General features: G+C 54.7%; 1 protein-coding gene across 9 annotated transcripts in view; it reads left to right on the forward strand.

Moving 5' to 3' along the window:
- The window catches only part of SEPTIN9 (septin 9), a 130,901-nt gene that overhangs the window by 60,888 nt on the left and 56,215 nt on the right, over window positions 1-13,798 (forward strand). The window contains exons 1-2 of one of the 9 annotated variants that reach the window (XM_079323421.1): window positions 1,396-1,719; window positions 1,793-1,871. The exons of 6 other annotated variants lie outside the window; for them this stretch is intronic. In XM_079323421.1, the coding sequence (XP_079179547.1) occupies window positions 1,411-1,719; window positions 1,793-1,871 (388 nt within the window). In that variant the 5' untranslated portion in view covers window positions 1,396-1,410. Of the gene's footprint in view, window positions 1-1,395; window positions 1,720-1,792; window positions 1,872-13,798 lie in introns of those variants that run through there. 2 more of the 9 variants (XM_079323427.1, XM_079323431.1) reach the window with 2 other exon arrangements.

Here is a 13,798-nt window from a genome sequence, read left to right on the forward strand (position 1 = left end):
TGTGATGAGTGTAGTCAAGATGTTGAATAGATTTTGTTCAGGCTAATCCAGGTCCTGTTCTTCCAGTGAGTGGGTCTTCCATGATTTTTAACAAAGTGGGATGTTTTTTTCTTGCTCAGTTCCAAGGTAATCATTGACAGCTACATTTTTACCTGCTGGAAATGGATTGTGGATGTGACCTTCGTCAAAGCATTTGGGAGGAGAAAAATAGAGACATTTTTTTCCAAAATCAATGCCAGTGAGGCGGGTCAGCGCTCAGTGGTGCTGTGCAGTGTGGCACTGCCACCATCCCCTCGGTGGGGACAGCAGGGACCTGGCACTGGGGTGCAGAGCTCAGTGTCACTGGAGCCACAGCTCCGTGGTCATTCCTGTTCTCCACCTCCCCACCAGGAACAGCTGATGGTGTTCTGCCGGGATGACACCAAGCAGCTTCGCAGGCTGTGTATGGCATGGAAAGGCATTTTTGTTTCCAGTTTTGATACAGAGACGCAGAGTTGTTCCTCCCTGCACTGCTCTGGTGTGTTTGTTTCTGACACCTCCAGGAGAGCGAAAATGAAAGAAAAGCTGTGTCCCAGAGGAGAGGAAACCCATTGTACCTACCTTAAAATTCTGTGGCAAAGGTGTGTTCTCAAGATTATTTAAACAGTTCTCATGTTTTCAAGTAATGGACAGTACAGAAAACCTGGAGCTTGTTGAACCCGGGAATTTGGTACTGTTGGTTTCATTTTCATTGTACACTCTGGGGGAGTCTGTGGTGTTTGCAGACTTTAAATGTGTGAAATTAAAAGGGTGGCATTTGTGGTGAACCTCCTACTTTCTGCAGTAACAGACAGTCACTGGTAACAGTTTTGCATAATTTTCCTTTATGGCTCACCCAAAGTGGACTAAAAGCCCAACCCACTCATTTTTGCTTTCCTGTTGATGTGCCTGGACACATTTCAGGGGGTATCATCACTTTAAAATGATGCTATAAAAACACAGGGCGGGGAGGATAAAAAGAGGGTCAAGAGGGCAGGATCTGAATCAACACCGGAAGGGAGAAGCATCAGATAGCGAGGCATCAACCTGGGAGGGTGTGAGAGCGGGGAAGAGGCAGCAGAGTCATGGAAGGGGCTGGTGTCGGTGCCAGGGCTGGGGCAGAGGGAGCTCACACTGAGTGCTCAGCGCTGGGCTCAGCATCGGGGCGAGTTTTACATCCCCTGCTGCTCCTGCCGTGATTTTCCAGAGCAGGCTGCTCGGATTTGGCAGTGGTGGGTCAGCACAGCGCTGGCTTGATTTTGAGGAATTATAAAACCTTTCCAAACAAGGGTAAAGCGAGAAGTGAAAGGCTCCCCAGTGCGGGAGAAGCTCGGGGGAGTCCCCGGCCGGTTCCCCGAGGGGCGCGGCGGGGTCGGGGCGCTCCCGGGGGGGATGCGGGAGGCGCTGGCCGCGGGCAGAGCCCGGGGGTGCCCCCGCACCCCCCGCACCCATCGGGGCGGGGCGGGGGTCGGGGGCGGCGTGACGGGCGTGGGGAGCAGCCAGTGCGCGGCGAGGGGCCGAGCCGGGCCGGGCCGCGCTGGGCCGGGCCGGGGGCATGGCTCGGGGCCCGCCGGGGCGAGGGGCGGCCGCAGCCGCTCGCCCTCCGCCATTCGCGGTGCGGAGCGCCGAGCCGGGGGGCATTGCCTAACCGGGGGCAGCGCCGGACCGGGGGCGAACCGGACCGGGGGGCATTGCCGAACCGGGCAGCAGAGCCGGGCCGGGGGGCAGCGCCGAGCCGGGGGGCATTGCCGAACCGGGCAGCAGAGTCGGACCGGGGGGCAGCGCCCCGCGCCCCGCTATGGCCGACCCGGCCGTCAGCGCGCACCTGGAGGGTATCATCTCCGACTTCGAAGGTGGGTGCAGCGTTCGGCTGGGGAGGGGCACCCACGGAGGGAGCGACCGCTCTTGGGGCTCGGAGCGGGAGGAGCCGCAGCCGCTCGGAGCGGGCTGAGCCCGGTTCGGCTTCCCCCAGACTCGGTGCCGCAGTCTCCCCGTGGTAGCCGGGCTGGCACCCCGCTCCTTCCAGCCCTCCCTACCCGCGGGATGCCTGCCCCAGAGCTGTCCGTGCCTTTTGTCCCGGTGGTATCTGCCAAGGGCAGGGTCTCACGGGATATTTCTCCTTTCCTACCCTTCCCGAGTTGTTTTATGTAGTTTTTTTTTTTTCATGCTGAAAACACCCGCCTGACCAGACTGAAATCCTGAAAGAAAAGCCAGGCAGAGCCCCTTCTGTTGAGTGCCAGCTTTGGGGTGCAGACACACCCCGGAGTGGCTGGGATGTGGATAGGATCCCAAGTTTCCCGTGTCCCGCAGCGGGAGCTGCCTGCCCTGGAGCGCTCTGCAGTTGTCCCGTGGCACAGCTCCAGAGCCCGCAGCGCTGTGTACCCGCTGATCTGATGGAGGATCTCCGTGCAGACCGGGATGGCTTCTCCCCGGGCCCCTGCCTCTTCTTGCTGATATTTTGGCTTTTTTAGGCAACAAAATAATCTAGCGGGGGGCGTGCTGCTGTGGGGGGCTGTGCCTGGAGAGATCGGCTCGGGGGAGCTCATCTTCCCCAGCTCCGTTTTGGAAGAGCAGCTCCATCCCTGCGCACTCCTGGCAGCGGCCCAAGCGGAGCTTTGTGCAGCGGTTTCTAGAAAGAAAGGGAAAAGAAAAAAAAAAAAAAAAAGCCAACAAAAAACCCACAAGAAATAGCGGAGATGTTGGGGCCGCGGTGAAAGCTTATCCAGGGGCTGCGTGTGCAGCTATAGGCTGAGGCTCCACCGCCTCCTGGAAAAGCCAGCCCGGCCCGAAGGAAGCACAGCTCTGCTGTTTTTCCTGCTGGGCAGCCGAGGAAGCTCAGAGCACTGGGGTTCCTCTTCCAGGTCAGGCAGGAAACGGGTGGCAAAGCTGGGGTGTCTGCAGTGCGTGTCGTGGGGTGCAGACACGGTCAGCTGCCCCGTTTGCAGCCCTGGGCTCGCTGCAGCTGGCGGCGGAGCGAGGAGCAGCAGGCTGAGCGAGGTCACGTCCCAATGGAAGATTGGAGCTAACAAGTGTTGGGACACAGAGTGACCCGAATCCAGCACCCCTTCGGTGCTGGGCTTCAAGGGCTCCTTTGTGACTGTCCTTGAGGGATGTGTGAGCCTCCCCAGCGCTGATGTAATTGCAGCCTCCCTCTCGCTGCCCCAATTGCATTTCAATCTCTGAAGAATGAGTAATTCCCTACTCGGATACGATAGAGGCTCTGCTGTGGGCTGTGTGTGTTCCTCGTGGCACCGAGCAGATCCTGTGTTGCCTTTATTTTCAGTCTATGGAGCACTCAATAGTTCCTGCCCGTGCAGAGGGAGAGGCTGGGGAAAGCTGGCTGGGTCCGAAGCCAAAAGGTCTGGCCTTGCCCTTGAGCAGGGATCTGGGCTACTGTTTCACAATTTAATTAGCTCTCAGGCTTGCACAGCAGCTTCCCAAAAAGCAGCAATTAATCTCCAGCCTGCAGGGCAGGAGATGCAGTGTTCCTGTCTGCTGCGTGGGTACCTCAGCCCCACAGAGCCCTTGGCCAAGCAGGAAAGATCTGCCAAAAACACCATGGAGCAGAACACCAGACCATCCAGAGCTCTCTTTGTTCCCAGTCACATACTGCCTGCCCTCCTCAGTCACCCTGGCTGTTCCTGCCTGTTTTCCTCACAGCATCCGTGCCAGCTTTCCTGCCAGCATCCCTGCCTGGTTTCTTGTCCCTGCTGTGTTGCAGCAGGCAGGGAGCTGCAGCCTTGGCTGTGGAGCTGTCAGCCTTGGTGAGACTCAGGAGGATGCAAGGGGAGAGGGAAGCAGTACCAGGTACTTGATTGCACTTCAGTTTCCAAATCAGAGCAACATTTGAGAAGAAAACAGAGCACTTGTTCCTTATGTCTGATGCTGTGATGGGGATGCTCAGTGCCCATCTTGCATCCAGCAGGTCCTGCAGGAGGGCACTAGAAAAGTCCAGGGCCTTCTGCCCCAAAGAAACTGTGGACATCCCATCCCTGCAAGTGTTCAAGGTCAGGTTGGATGGGACTATGAACAGCCTTGTTTAGTGGAAGATGTTCTTTGCCCATGGCAGTGGGGTTGGAAATAGATGATTTGTAAGGTCTCTTCCAACCAAACCCATTCTATGATTTTAATCCCCCTTATTTGACTGACAAAAGCGTCCTTGTCTCTGATGGGGCAGAGTATCATTAGGTCTGTGGTTTGCCAGGATTTACAGAGCATAATAGCTGTGCCCCTGGGTTTATAGATTCTGGCAGGTTTTCAGGAGTGTGGCTGGTTCAGCCCTGCTTGCAGCAGTGCTTCCCAAGCTCACCTCTGCCTCAGAGGGGGCTGGGGCTCCTTCAGCTCCCCAGGGTCTCAGGCACAGACCCTGAGCTGCAGGGAGGGGAGGCTGCAGTGCTGAATCAGCCTGGTTAGATGCCTGTGCAGTGTGGTAACAGCACCCCAGAGCTCCTGCCCCAGCCCAGGCTGGGTGATGGGGGATGTTGGTGTCCGGGGTGCCCCGCTGCAGAGGGGGTGGATGTTCCTGCTGGTGGCTTTGCTTGGCTTTGATGCTGCACAGAGATAATCCCACAGCATGGTACTCATCTCCCTGCCAGAGGTGTAAGCACTGTGCACTCAGTATCTGGTATGAGACTGGAGAGGTTCTGCTCCATCCCTATCCCAGTGGGATGTGGCTGCTGCTGAGCAGCCCCAGGGTGACTGAGGCTCTTTTCTGCTGGTGTTGAGTTGGCAGCACTGATGCCAAGCACTCCTTGCCTTTGCCAGTGCTGTCAGTCAGCACCAGATTTGTTTCCCTGTAATGTTGAAACACAAATTGTCACAGTGGGTGTAAGCTGTGCCTGGTGGAAATGCTGAGCAGGGCTGTAAGTGTGTGGAGAGGCAGGAGGGTGCCCAGGGGTTCTGTGGGGGTACAGCTTGGTGGGGGCACAGGCTGGCAGCTGTGCTCTGGTAGAAACCATGAGACAGCATTTGTTGATGGCTCTTAATCCCTGTTTTTCCCATTGCTCAGAGCCCAGCTCCCTTGGGGAGCCTCCAGCCAGTGCTGGCTGGTGGGTGAACCTTGGCAGTGCTGTGGAGCTGGGTGGGGACCCTCCAGCCCTGCCAGAACATGACACTGCTGATCAGAAGGTTTCTCTGGCTGTTTTATTTATTTACTCTTCCTTACTATTGCACACTTTTCAGACACTTCTCTCACCACCCAGTGCAGGGTATTTTTAATATTTCACCAGCATACTTTGCCTCAATGAGGTACAAACTCATACTAAATCATGCCCCACCAAAAAACCACCACTCAGCTCATTTTCAGGAGGGTGCTGCATTTTAAATAGACTTTTCTAGATGCATAAAACTCATGAACTCATCCTTAAACTTTCCTGGAGCAAATGGTGAGTGTGTGGGACACGTGGTGCATCCCCAGGCTGGGCAGGGCCAGCGTTCCTGCTGCCCTGGGAGCAGCTGCAGCCGCGTGCTGCGGATGCTGGGGCTCAGCCCCGGGCTAATATTAGCAGGAACGTGGCTGATGTGCCTTGAGATCAGCAGAGTGGGAAGCCCTGGAGATGGGATGTGGCTGGTGTTTGTGTGAGTGCCTTGCTCAGGTCCAAGGTGTGTCCCTAAGCCCAGCCCAAGGTTTGCAGGATGAGCAGCAGCCCGGCTCGCACGCAGTGTGACTAATGGTCCCTCGTGTGCCAGGGCTCAATGCCTGGAAAAGGAAACGCAAAAAGATCTTTCCGATTCACAGCTTGGATCTTCCCAGCCCGAGGAGTGAAGCAAAGCTCCTCAATTGTTGGATTTCCTGGGCTGTCCCCAAAAAGTCACACTGTGGCTGGTCTGTTCTGGGGCTCTTCATCAGCAGCTCGGTGTGGGCAGAGCCAGAGCTGCTCACTGGTGTAGCTGGTGCTCCAAGACAGCAAAGTCACCTCTGATACCCTCAAAGCTGGGCTTTACTGCCACTTCAGAGTGTTCTCTCTCTTATTCCACATCTTTTTTCTCTATCCAATATAAAGGATGGGGTGGATGGGAGCTTTCTGCCAAATCCTCATGTGCTGGGAGGGGAAGGAGCCAGAGGAAGGTGCCTGTGGGAAGGGAAGTTTTGTGTCTTCCCCAGCAGAAGTTGTATCTTCCCCTGCTGAACTGGCCTTCAAGCCACAAAATCAAAACACTGCATCTGCCTGGTCACAGCAGTGAGTACCTGCTGTTGTGGGTGGTTTTTCCTGTGTACATTTAACTCTTTGGGGATAAAAAGGTTGTGAGGGAGTGGGAAAGGGAAGAACAGTTGTCTGTCCACGTGAGCTGGGCTCTGGGGATTGCCTCGCCCTGGTTAGGATGTAGGATCATCCAGAGGTTGTTGTTTACAGTCATGTGGTGCAAGGTGGGCTGGGCTCTGTGTCCTTGTCACCCTCTGTGGCACCAAGCAGTGTCCCTGGCTCTGTGACAGCTCTCAGTGCTGGGTCAGGTGAGCTCCTGTGGGAGCAGCCTTGGGCAAAGTGAGCACAGCCCTGTGCTGACCACAAAGAGACCTTTCAGAGCCTGGGAAGGGGCAGGGAGGGGATGGTCCTTACACAGGGCCAGGGCAGCAGCCTTGGCTTTGCAAGCACAGTGCTGATGGCTGGAGAGTCAGGGCAGGAGCAGGTGCCCCATGCTGGCTCTTCCCAGTCTCTGGCATCTGGGCAGAGCCTTTCCTCAGTAAGGGACCCACCTCAAGTGCTGCACTCTTTGCTCCTTGCCTCTGGTGGATTAGGGCAGTAGAGAGCACCTCTGGAACATGCTGGGTCAGGTCTGATAGCTCTGAGTGACCATGGCTCTAGCTCCACCAGCAAACCTGGGGCTAAATTCCTGCCAGGCATTAGCCTGGTACCTCTGGGTGCCCCATGGCCTCACTGGGTGCTGGTTTAATTTCTGGTTTGCTGCCCTTCCTTGCAGGGAGCTGCTCAGCCCTTCTTCCCAGGAGCTAGGAGTGAGACAGTAAACACAAAAAACCTGGATGGGGCTGTGTCATAAATCCAAATAATAATCCAAATAATGGAGAGTTCAGAGCCCAGAATCACTCCAGATATTCACATTTCTGACTTTGATATGCAAGAGCATCATGCAGGCTCTTTCCTTATCCCAACCTCCCTGTCCCCTCCTGCTGCAGTGAACTCTTTGGTCTTTAGAGATGGGATGTGGAGGCAACAAACCAAGTGCCCCTAAATCCTGTTTAATTTGTTTGAAGCCTGAAAAATGAGTCAGGAGGTCTGAGTTCAGTCCCTGGTGGGGCTGTGCCTGGTTGGTGGGGTCAGGGTCCATCAGGGGAGCTCTTTGTGGGCTGCCATTCCCTTCACAGGGGTGAGGTTGTGCCCTGGCCACTCTCCTTTCACTCCTGCAGGGTGTTGTTTGGTCCGGCACCCCTTTGGTGGCACCAGCAGTTTGTGCCCAGCTGCTGTGCTGGTGCCATTGTGGGGAGAGCCCTCCTGGGTGCAGGAGACCCCTCCTCACTGTCCCCCCTGCCACAAGCAGTGCAGCTGAGCAGTGGCCCTTGGACAAGAAGGGGTTTGTTGCTGGCTCCAGCTCTTTCTGTCAGCTCCCATCTCCTGATGGTGTGACTCAGGCTTTTACCCTGATTGCTTTTGTGAGGCTGCTGGATGGAGCTCAGCCCTTGGGTCTCCTGGGGACACCTCCAGGGGGTGGCCCATGGGCAGGGTCCATCCAGGCTGGCCTTGGTTTGTGTGGCACAGGGGGAGATGCCACGGGTGGTGTGTGGCCCCAGTGCTGCTGGGCAGTGTGGGGTGGGCTGCCAGGCTGATGCCCAGGGGTGGGCACAGTCAGTGCCAGCCTGCTGTGCATTGCAGGGCAGGGCACACTGTGGCAGCACTCTGCCACTGTCCTCCTGGCAGTAGGGGTGGCACTTTGGGACCCAAACATCACAAAACTGTGCAGCCCTTTGCTGGGTGAGGTGGGTGCTCTGCAGCCCCTCCCAGCCCTGGGGTCGTGGTGGGGATTAGTGGTGAGGGCAGTGGCACTGCTTTGGGAGACAAGCAGTGTGCTGAGGACTGGGACTCAGTCCCTTTCATCTTGGCCTTTGGAAGTAAAAATACAGGGAAATGTGCAAAGGGTGGATTTGATTTGATTTTATTTTCCAAAGCACGTTTCCCAGGGAGGAGGAGGGCTCTGCTCTCTGCCAGCCCTCAGGACGTTTGGACAGCAGCTCACACTGCAGTGCTGGGTGTCCCCTCCAAGAGTCACAGAGCTGGCTGCAGGGACAGCAGCAATCAGCAGCACTGCAGGCAGCACTGCAGGGCTGAATGGCTCCTGGTCCCTCCTTTGCCCCTTTTACTCTTTTATTTACCCTTTTTCTGTAGCTTTTTAAGCAATATGTTGCAACACCACCCATTGAAGCATCTTCACTGATTTAATCACCCTGCCCCAGGCTGGTCACCCTCCTGAGTCATTCTCCTTGTCCTTGCCTGGACTCTGGGATTCAGGACACCTGGGGGTGGCATCTGTGGCACCAGCACGGGACAGGCTGGGCTCTGCAACACCATCTGCATCATACTTTTGTCTCTGGGTAATCATTTCGAGGCATTTTAGAAATGTTAGTGAACCAAACCAAATCTACAGCCCCGTGGGAGGCACAGAAAAGATTTATTTCCCTTTTCCTCCTCCCCCAGTGAAAGGAAACTGGAGCACAGACTGGAGACAGGGGCTGGAGTGAGCCCGTGGCAGAGCCAGTAATGCAATCTGCTGGGCTGGATACCCTGTGTTTTATGCAATTTTCTGTACAAGTATGAAATGAATATAAGGGATGTAAAATATACTGGTCTGATCTGGAAGCATTTTGCTGTGAGTTAATGGTTATATAAACCCAAGTGAAATAGAGAATCAAGCTAAAACCTTCTGAGTACTGCATTGTAGGGACTGGAATGCTGGGATTTTTTATTAATCTGAGTGTGGATTTTTTTTTTTTATTTTTTTCGATTCTTAGTCCTGATTTTGCTTTTGCATGTTCATTTCTGGGAAACAGAAATGAACAGCCTCAGGCTGTTTTATACCTTGCTGTGAGTGAGACAAATGATACTTTGATTGATGTCAGAGCCCTGAACTTGCATTTATCCCCAAATTTCCACCAGAACTCACCTCCTGGTACCATTTACACCATTCAGGAAGGCCCAGCATGGTGACAGCACGTTGCCAGCCTTTTCTTGTACATGTGATTCATGTCAGACCAGACAATCTACTGCAATTTTTTTTGAAGGCTGTCTAGAAAGTCAGAGAAAGGATTTATTTGGGCATAAACTGTTCATAATCTGACCCAGGATAGCGTGAGAGTGAGGGTACAACAGCATAGTGTCACTAGATATATATATAGATATATGAAGAGATATATATAAATAGATATATCTTATATGTGTAGTGCAGCAAGTTTGGTTTATTGGTAAAGCAAAAGTGTGAAGCCTCCTGGCACAAGCACAGGGAAGGGCCCCAGCAACCCTTACTTCTTTCTTTTGCTGGATCACCAGAAGCTTTGGAAAATGTGTTTTTAAAATTTTCTGCCTTCATTTCTGTGGCTGTAAGAGGGGATCTGAGTTTCTCAGGCTGTTTTGAAGCTGTGTGTACCCACAAAATCCTGCCAGCTTTTGCAGCATCACTTGCTGCCTGCACTACCAGGGATTTTGTGTCTCAGACCCGTGATTTTGACCCCACTGAGGGGAGTTGGGAGCATCTTAAGGAGGGGTAGAGATCCTGCCACCAGCAGGGGTGCAGCTCCCTCCCCTTTCTGCTGTGGGACTTCTAAGTTTAATACACAGTGGATGTACCCTACAGGGACATGCAGAACACCCCACTTGCCCTGTAACTGAGCCTGTAGTTCACTGCAGTGCACCCATCTGTGGTGTGGGTGGTGGCAGCTCTTCAGTGCCATCACTCAGGGGAGGTTTGGGCAGGCCAGACCCAGGTGGCCCCGTGGTAATTGGGCAAACACTCTGCTCACAAAGTGAGCACCCTGCTGCCTGTGACAGGGCTCTGGGAAGCTTTAAGTGAATACTGTGTTGGGTTTCCAAGGGTTCCTTGAAAGATGAGAGCTGCAGCCTCCCCCCTTTCCTGCCTGGGAACAGGAGGTGACCATCTGGTAGCAGTTTGGAGCGAGCCCTGGCTCTAAACAGTGCCATTGTGTGCTGGGGAATAACGGGTCCAGCTGCCCCCCACAGGGCTCCTGTGTGTCCAGAAACCCAGGGAGAGCTCTCTGTGCTTAAGCAAGCAAGCAGATGTAACCCCTGGCTTACAGAGAGCACACAGGATGTTTAATGGGAAGCAGTTGGGCACTGTGGCCATGCAGAGCTGGGGGCTCTGGCTGCAAGCAGGTCCCCGAGGAGTCAGCATCCCTTGCTGTTTATTTTGGTCTCCCCCTGAGCTCTCTGCATAGATTTCCTTGTACAGAGCCTCCCCTGGCCTGCTGGTGGGATATTGTGTTTAGAGAGGGGAGAGGGGAGGAGCAGATGTTGCAGATGTTCCCTGCTGGGGTGTCCAGAGCAGAGCAAAGCAGGGTGAGCTGTGCTGTGTGCTCAGAGCATCCAGCTGGAGGTGTGGAGTCCTTCTGCAGGAGCCAGATCCCTTCATGGCATCTGGGTACCCCTGCCTTGCCTGGGCCTCCCCAGGAGAAACTCCTTCTGCAAGGGCTGTGTGTGTGGGAGTCTCCAGTGCTCTCACTTGGGACATCTCTGAAGAGTCTTGGCTGTTGCATGAGCTGCTGGGGTTTGAACCAGACCTCTGCCCTCTCCCCCCAGTTTGGAGGATCCCTGAAGAGCAGCTTTAACTGATGGCCAGTGACCTGCTGGTGCCTGGCTGGGGGGTGACTGGGAGGACACAGAGACCTCACTGTGCAGCACTGCTGCATAAAATAGGAGGAGAAATCAGTGTTTTCTCCTTTTCATCCCCCATGCCTGCTTGGGGAGCGTTTGAGCAGGATGAAGGCACACAGTTCCTGTTTGTCTGGCATGGAGCACATTTGGGTTTTCAGGAGGGCACGTCCTTGTGCTCAGCCAGCAGAGCCACCTCAGAGAGCCTGTGCCTCCCTCATCCAGCAGCAGGATTAGCAGTGGTATTTTTGAAGCCAGCCCTGCTGAGCTGGGTGGTGCTGAGCAAAACACTGTGACCTTGAGAGGTTTGCAAAGGTCTGGTCCCCAAAGGGACATTGCAGTGAGTGGTTCCTGCCCCAGACATGCTGGTGGGGGCTGCTGCAGAGATTGCATCCAATAGGAGGCACTTGGAGGTCTTATTTTAGGGGAATTTGGGCTTTCCCTGCCCTAAAGCCACAGCCTTCAGCAGTGGTGGATTGAGCCAGAGATGTCTGAATGACTCTGGCACTGGTTGAAAGGAAGCACGTGCCAAAGGCAGTGCAGCTTGTGCTCAGCCCCACGAGCAGCTCCAGAGGAAGAGAAGGAAGGGTGGTACACAACACATCCCTCCAACACCAGCCAGTCAATGGGATACTGCTGGTGGGGCTGGGAAAGCCCTGTTTGTGCCCAAAACCCTCTGGAAAATATAACAGTGGGGAACAGTCCTGCAGCATGCCCAGCTCAGGGCAGGGACACCTTGTTAGGGCTGTCAGGGATGTGGCAGGGGCTGGAGCCCTTGGGGACACAGAATTGACCACAATTGCCCATGTGGGACCCTGGCAGGGTGGGTGGGAGTGGGGTGTGGGGCCCCCCAGCCCTGCCTTGCCTTCTGCTCCTGTTTTTGTGAGGAGCAGGGACACTTCCCTGCAGGAAGCTAGGAGGAGGGTCACTGGAGCAGAGGCTGTTTACTTTCCTTTCCTGCCTCTGGGCAGGACACACTATTTATAAGTTTTCTCTCTTTTTTTTGAGAGCTGTTGTGCTTCCTGAGGTCCTTGTCTCTTCTCATGCAAGGAGGGGAGAGGCAGGGCTGAGCAGGGAGCTCCAGCCACGCCTGGTCCCTCTGAAGGGGACATTGCTGAGGATCGTGTCTGTGGCAGTGGGGCTGTCTTAGAGACACAAACCCTGGTGGTCACAGTCCTTTCTGGGATGTCTGGCCTTCTCCAGACCATGCTGAATTCAGGGCAGTGGCCAAATGTGCCAGCAGGACAAGCTGGGTACCAAAATCCCTGTGACACCAGGAGGTGGACTCCCCATCCTGCAGAGCTGTGGGTGAGAAATCTCTGGGGTGTCCCCAGGCAAATCAGTGACTCTGCTGAGGAGGGAATGTCACTGAGACCTGGGGCTCCTCATGGTTTTGCTGTCAGACACTGCTGAGCCATTTCTGCCCCTCTTAGGGGTGCAGGTTGCTTGCCCAGCCCCTCAGTACCCCCTTCCTGCCTGCTGGCACTGCAGCACAAGGGAGGAGTTCTCTGGAGGGTTTGGTTGTCCTGGGACTGTAATCATGATTCTGCAGCTCTGCCTTGGGTTTTTTGAACCCCTTTGTGTCTGGGCTTTGACCTTTTTCTCTACTCTGCAACAGGCCCCAGAAGGACTTGGAAAAAGGCCATTTTTGGGTGTTGTAATTCAGTCCAGCCCTTCGATAAGGACAGGGGCTGGCTGTGCTCCAGAAAGACCACAGGGGTGGCATTGGGCAGGTTACCCTGGGCTTGGGGCACTCTGTGGGGTTGAAAGTCAAAAGAAAGGGCCATGTGTGTCAGCACTGCAATTGGGTTAGCCACCATTTCTTTAGGAAGTGTTAGCAGGGCAGGGCTGTTTGTATCCAAAGCTCAGTAGCAGCTCAGAAAGAAATCCCCAAACCACTTGGCACTGAGGGATCTTCAGGACAGTGTTCCTTAAAGAAAGATTTCCTTTCTTGTCAGCATTTCCTTTGCTGCTGGGTTCCTTGAGAGCATTTTCCCTGTTCCTCAAAACACATCTCTCAGGAGGCTGTAGGGCTGCTGGTGGAAGAGCTGCAGACTGAGCTGTCTGGAGGAGTGACAGGCAGGTTTGGAGAGCCTGCTGTGGGCAGAAGTGTGATTCCCTGCCTGGGGAGCTGCCAGTGCCCTGTCCTGTGCTGCCCTTGCCCACCCAGCTTTGCTCAAGGCCAGGCACAGGCTCCCCATGGGCTCGTCCCTTCCACTCTCTTTGTTTCCAGCAAAATGCAAACTGAGCTTGGCTGGTGCATTGTTTTAAATGTGGGGGTTTGGGGGAAAAAAAACAGCTGAAATGTTTAGTTTCTGGATAAAGTGTGTGATGGAGAAGGGAAACTGTGGAAAATCTGTGCTGGAGGGTCAGAGCTCCAGCTCAGGGTTGGAGACCTGAGAGTTTGTTCAAACAGCTTTTCACTGTGGGGCTTTATTGGATTAATGATTCTGAGGATGCTGAGAGCTGTGACTTGGACACAGACCTGCAGTGCATGGGCTGTGCCAAGCACAGACTGCAGGGCAGGGACTGCTGCAGGGAGCATCCCACCCCTGTGAGCAGGTGGTGGCATGGCTGGGAGAGCTCCAGGGAAGTCAGAAAACAGATAAATCTGAGAAAAAGCATTTTTAGTTTTCTTCATTGCCTCCCTCCCTTCTTCTACCAATGTCTGAATATTTCTGAGATGCAAGACAGACCATTTTGTCACCAGGTGCCCTTCATGGGACCCTTCCAGGGTTTATGGGGGGGTGAGTGTTGTGCTTTGGTGCTTTCCTCTCTGCACAGCCACAGAGCAGCCATGGTGCTGTTCCCATCAGGCTGGCATTGGGGTTGGATCTCTCTGTGCATCCCTCCCTGCCCATCCCAGACTCCTGTTGCTGCCCAGCAGTTCCCATGCTGGGGTCTGAACCAGCTGGGGGACATGGGTGTGTGTCCCTTCACGTCTGTCTGTC

This window comes from Erithacus rubecula, assembly GCF_903797595.1.
Source record: "Erithacus rubecula genome assembly, chromosome: 20".
Taxonomy (NCBI): Eukaryota; Metazoa; Chordata; class Aves; order Passeriformes; family Muscicapidae; genus Erithacus; species Erithacus rubecula.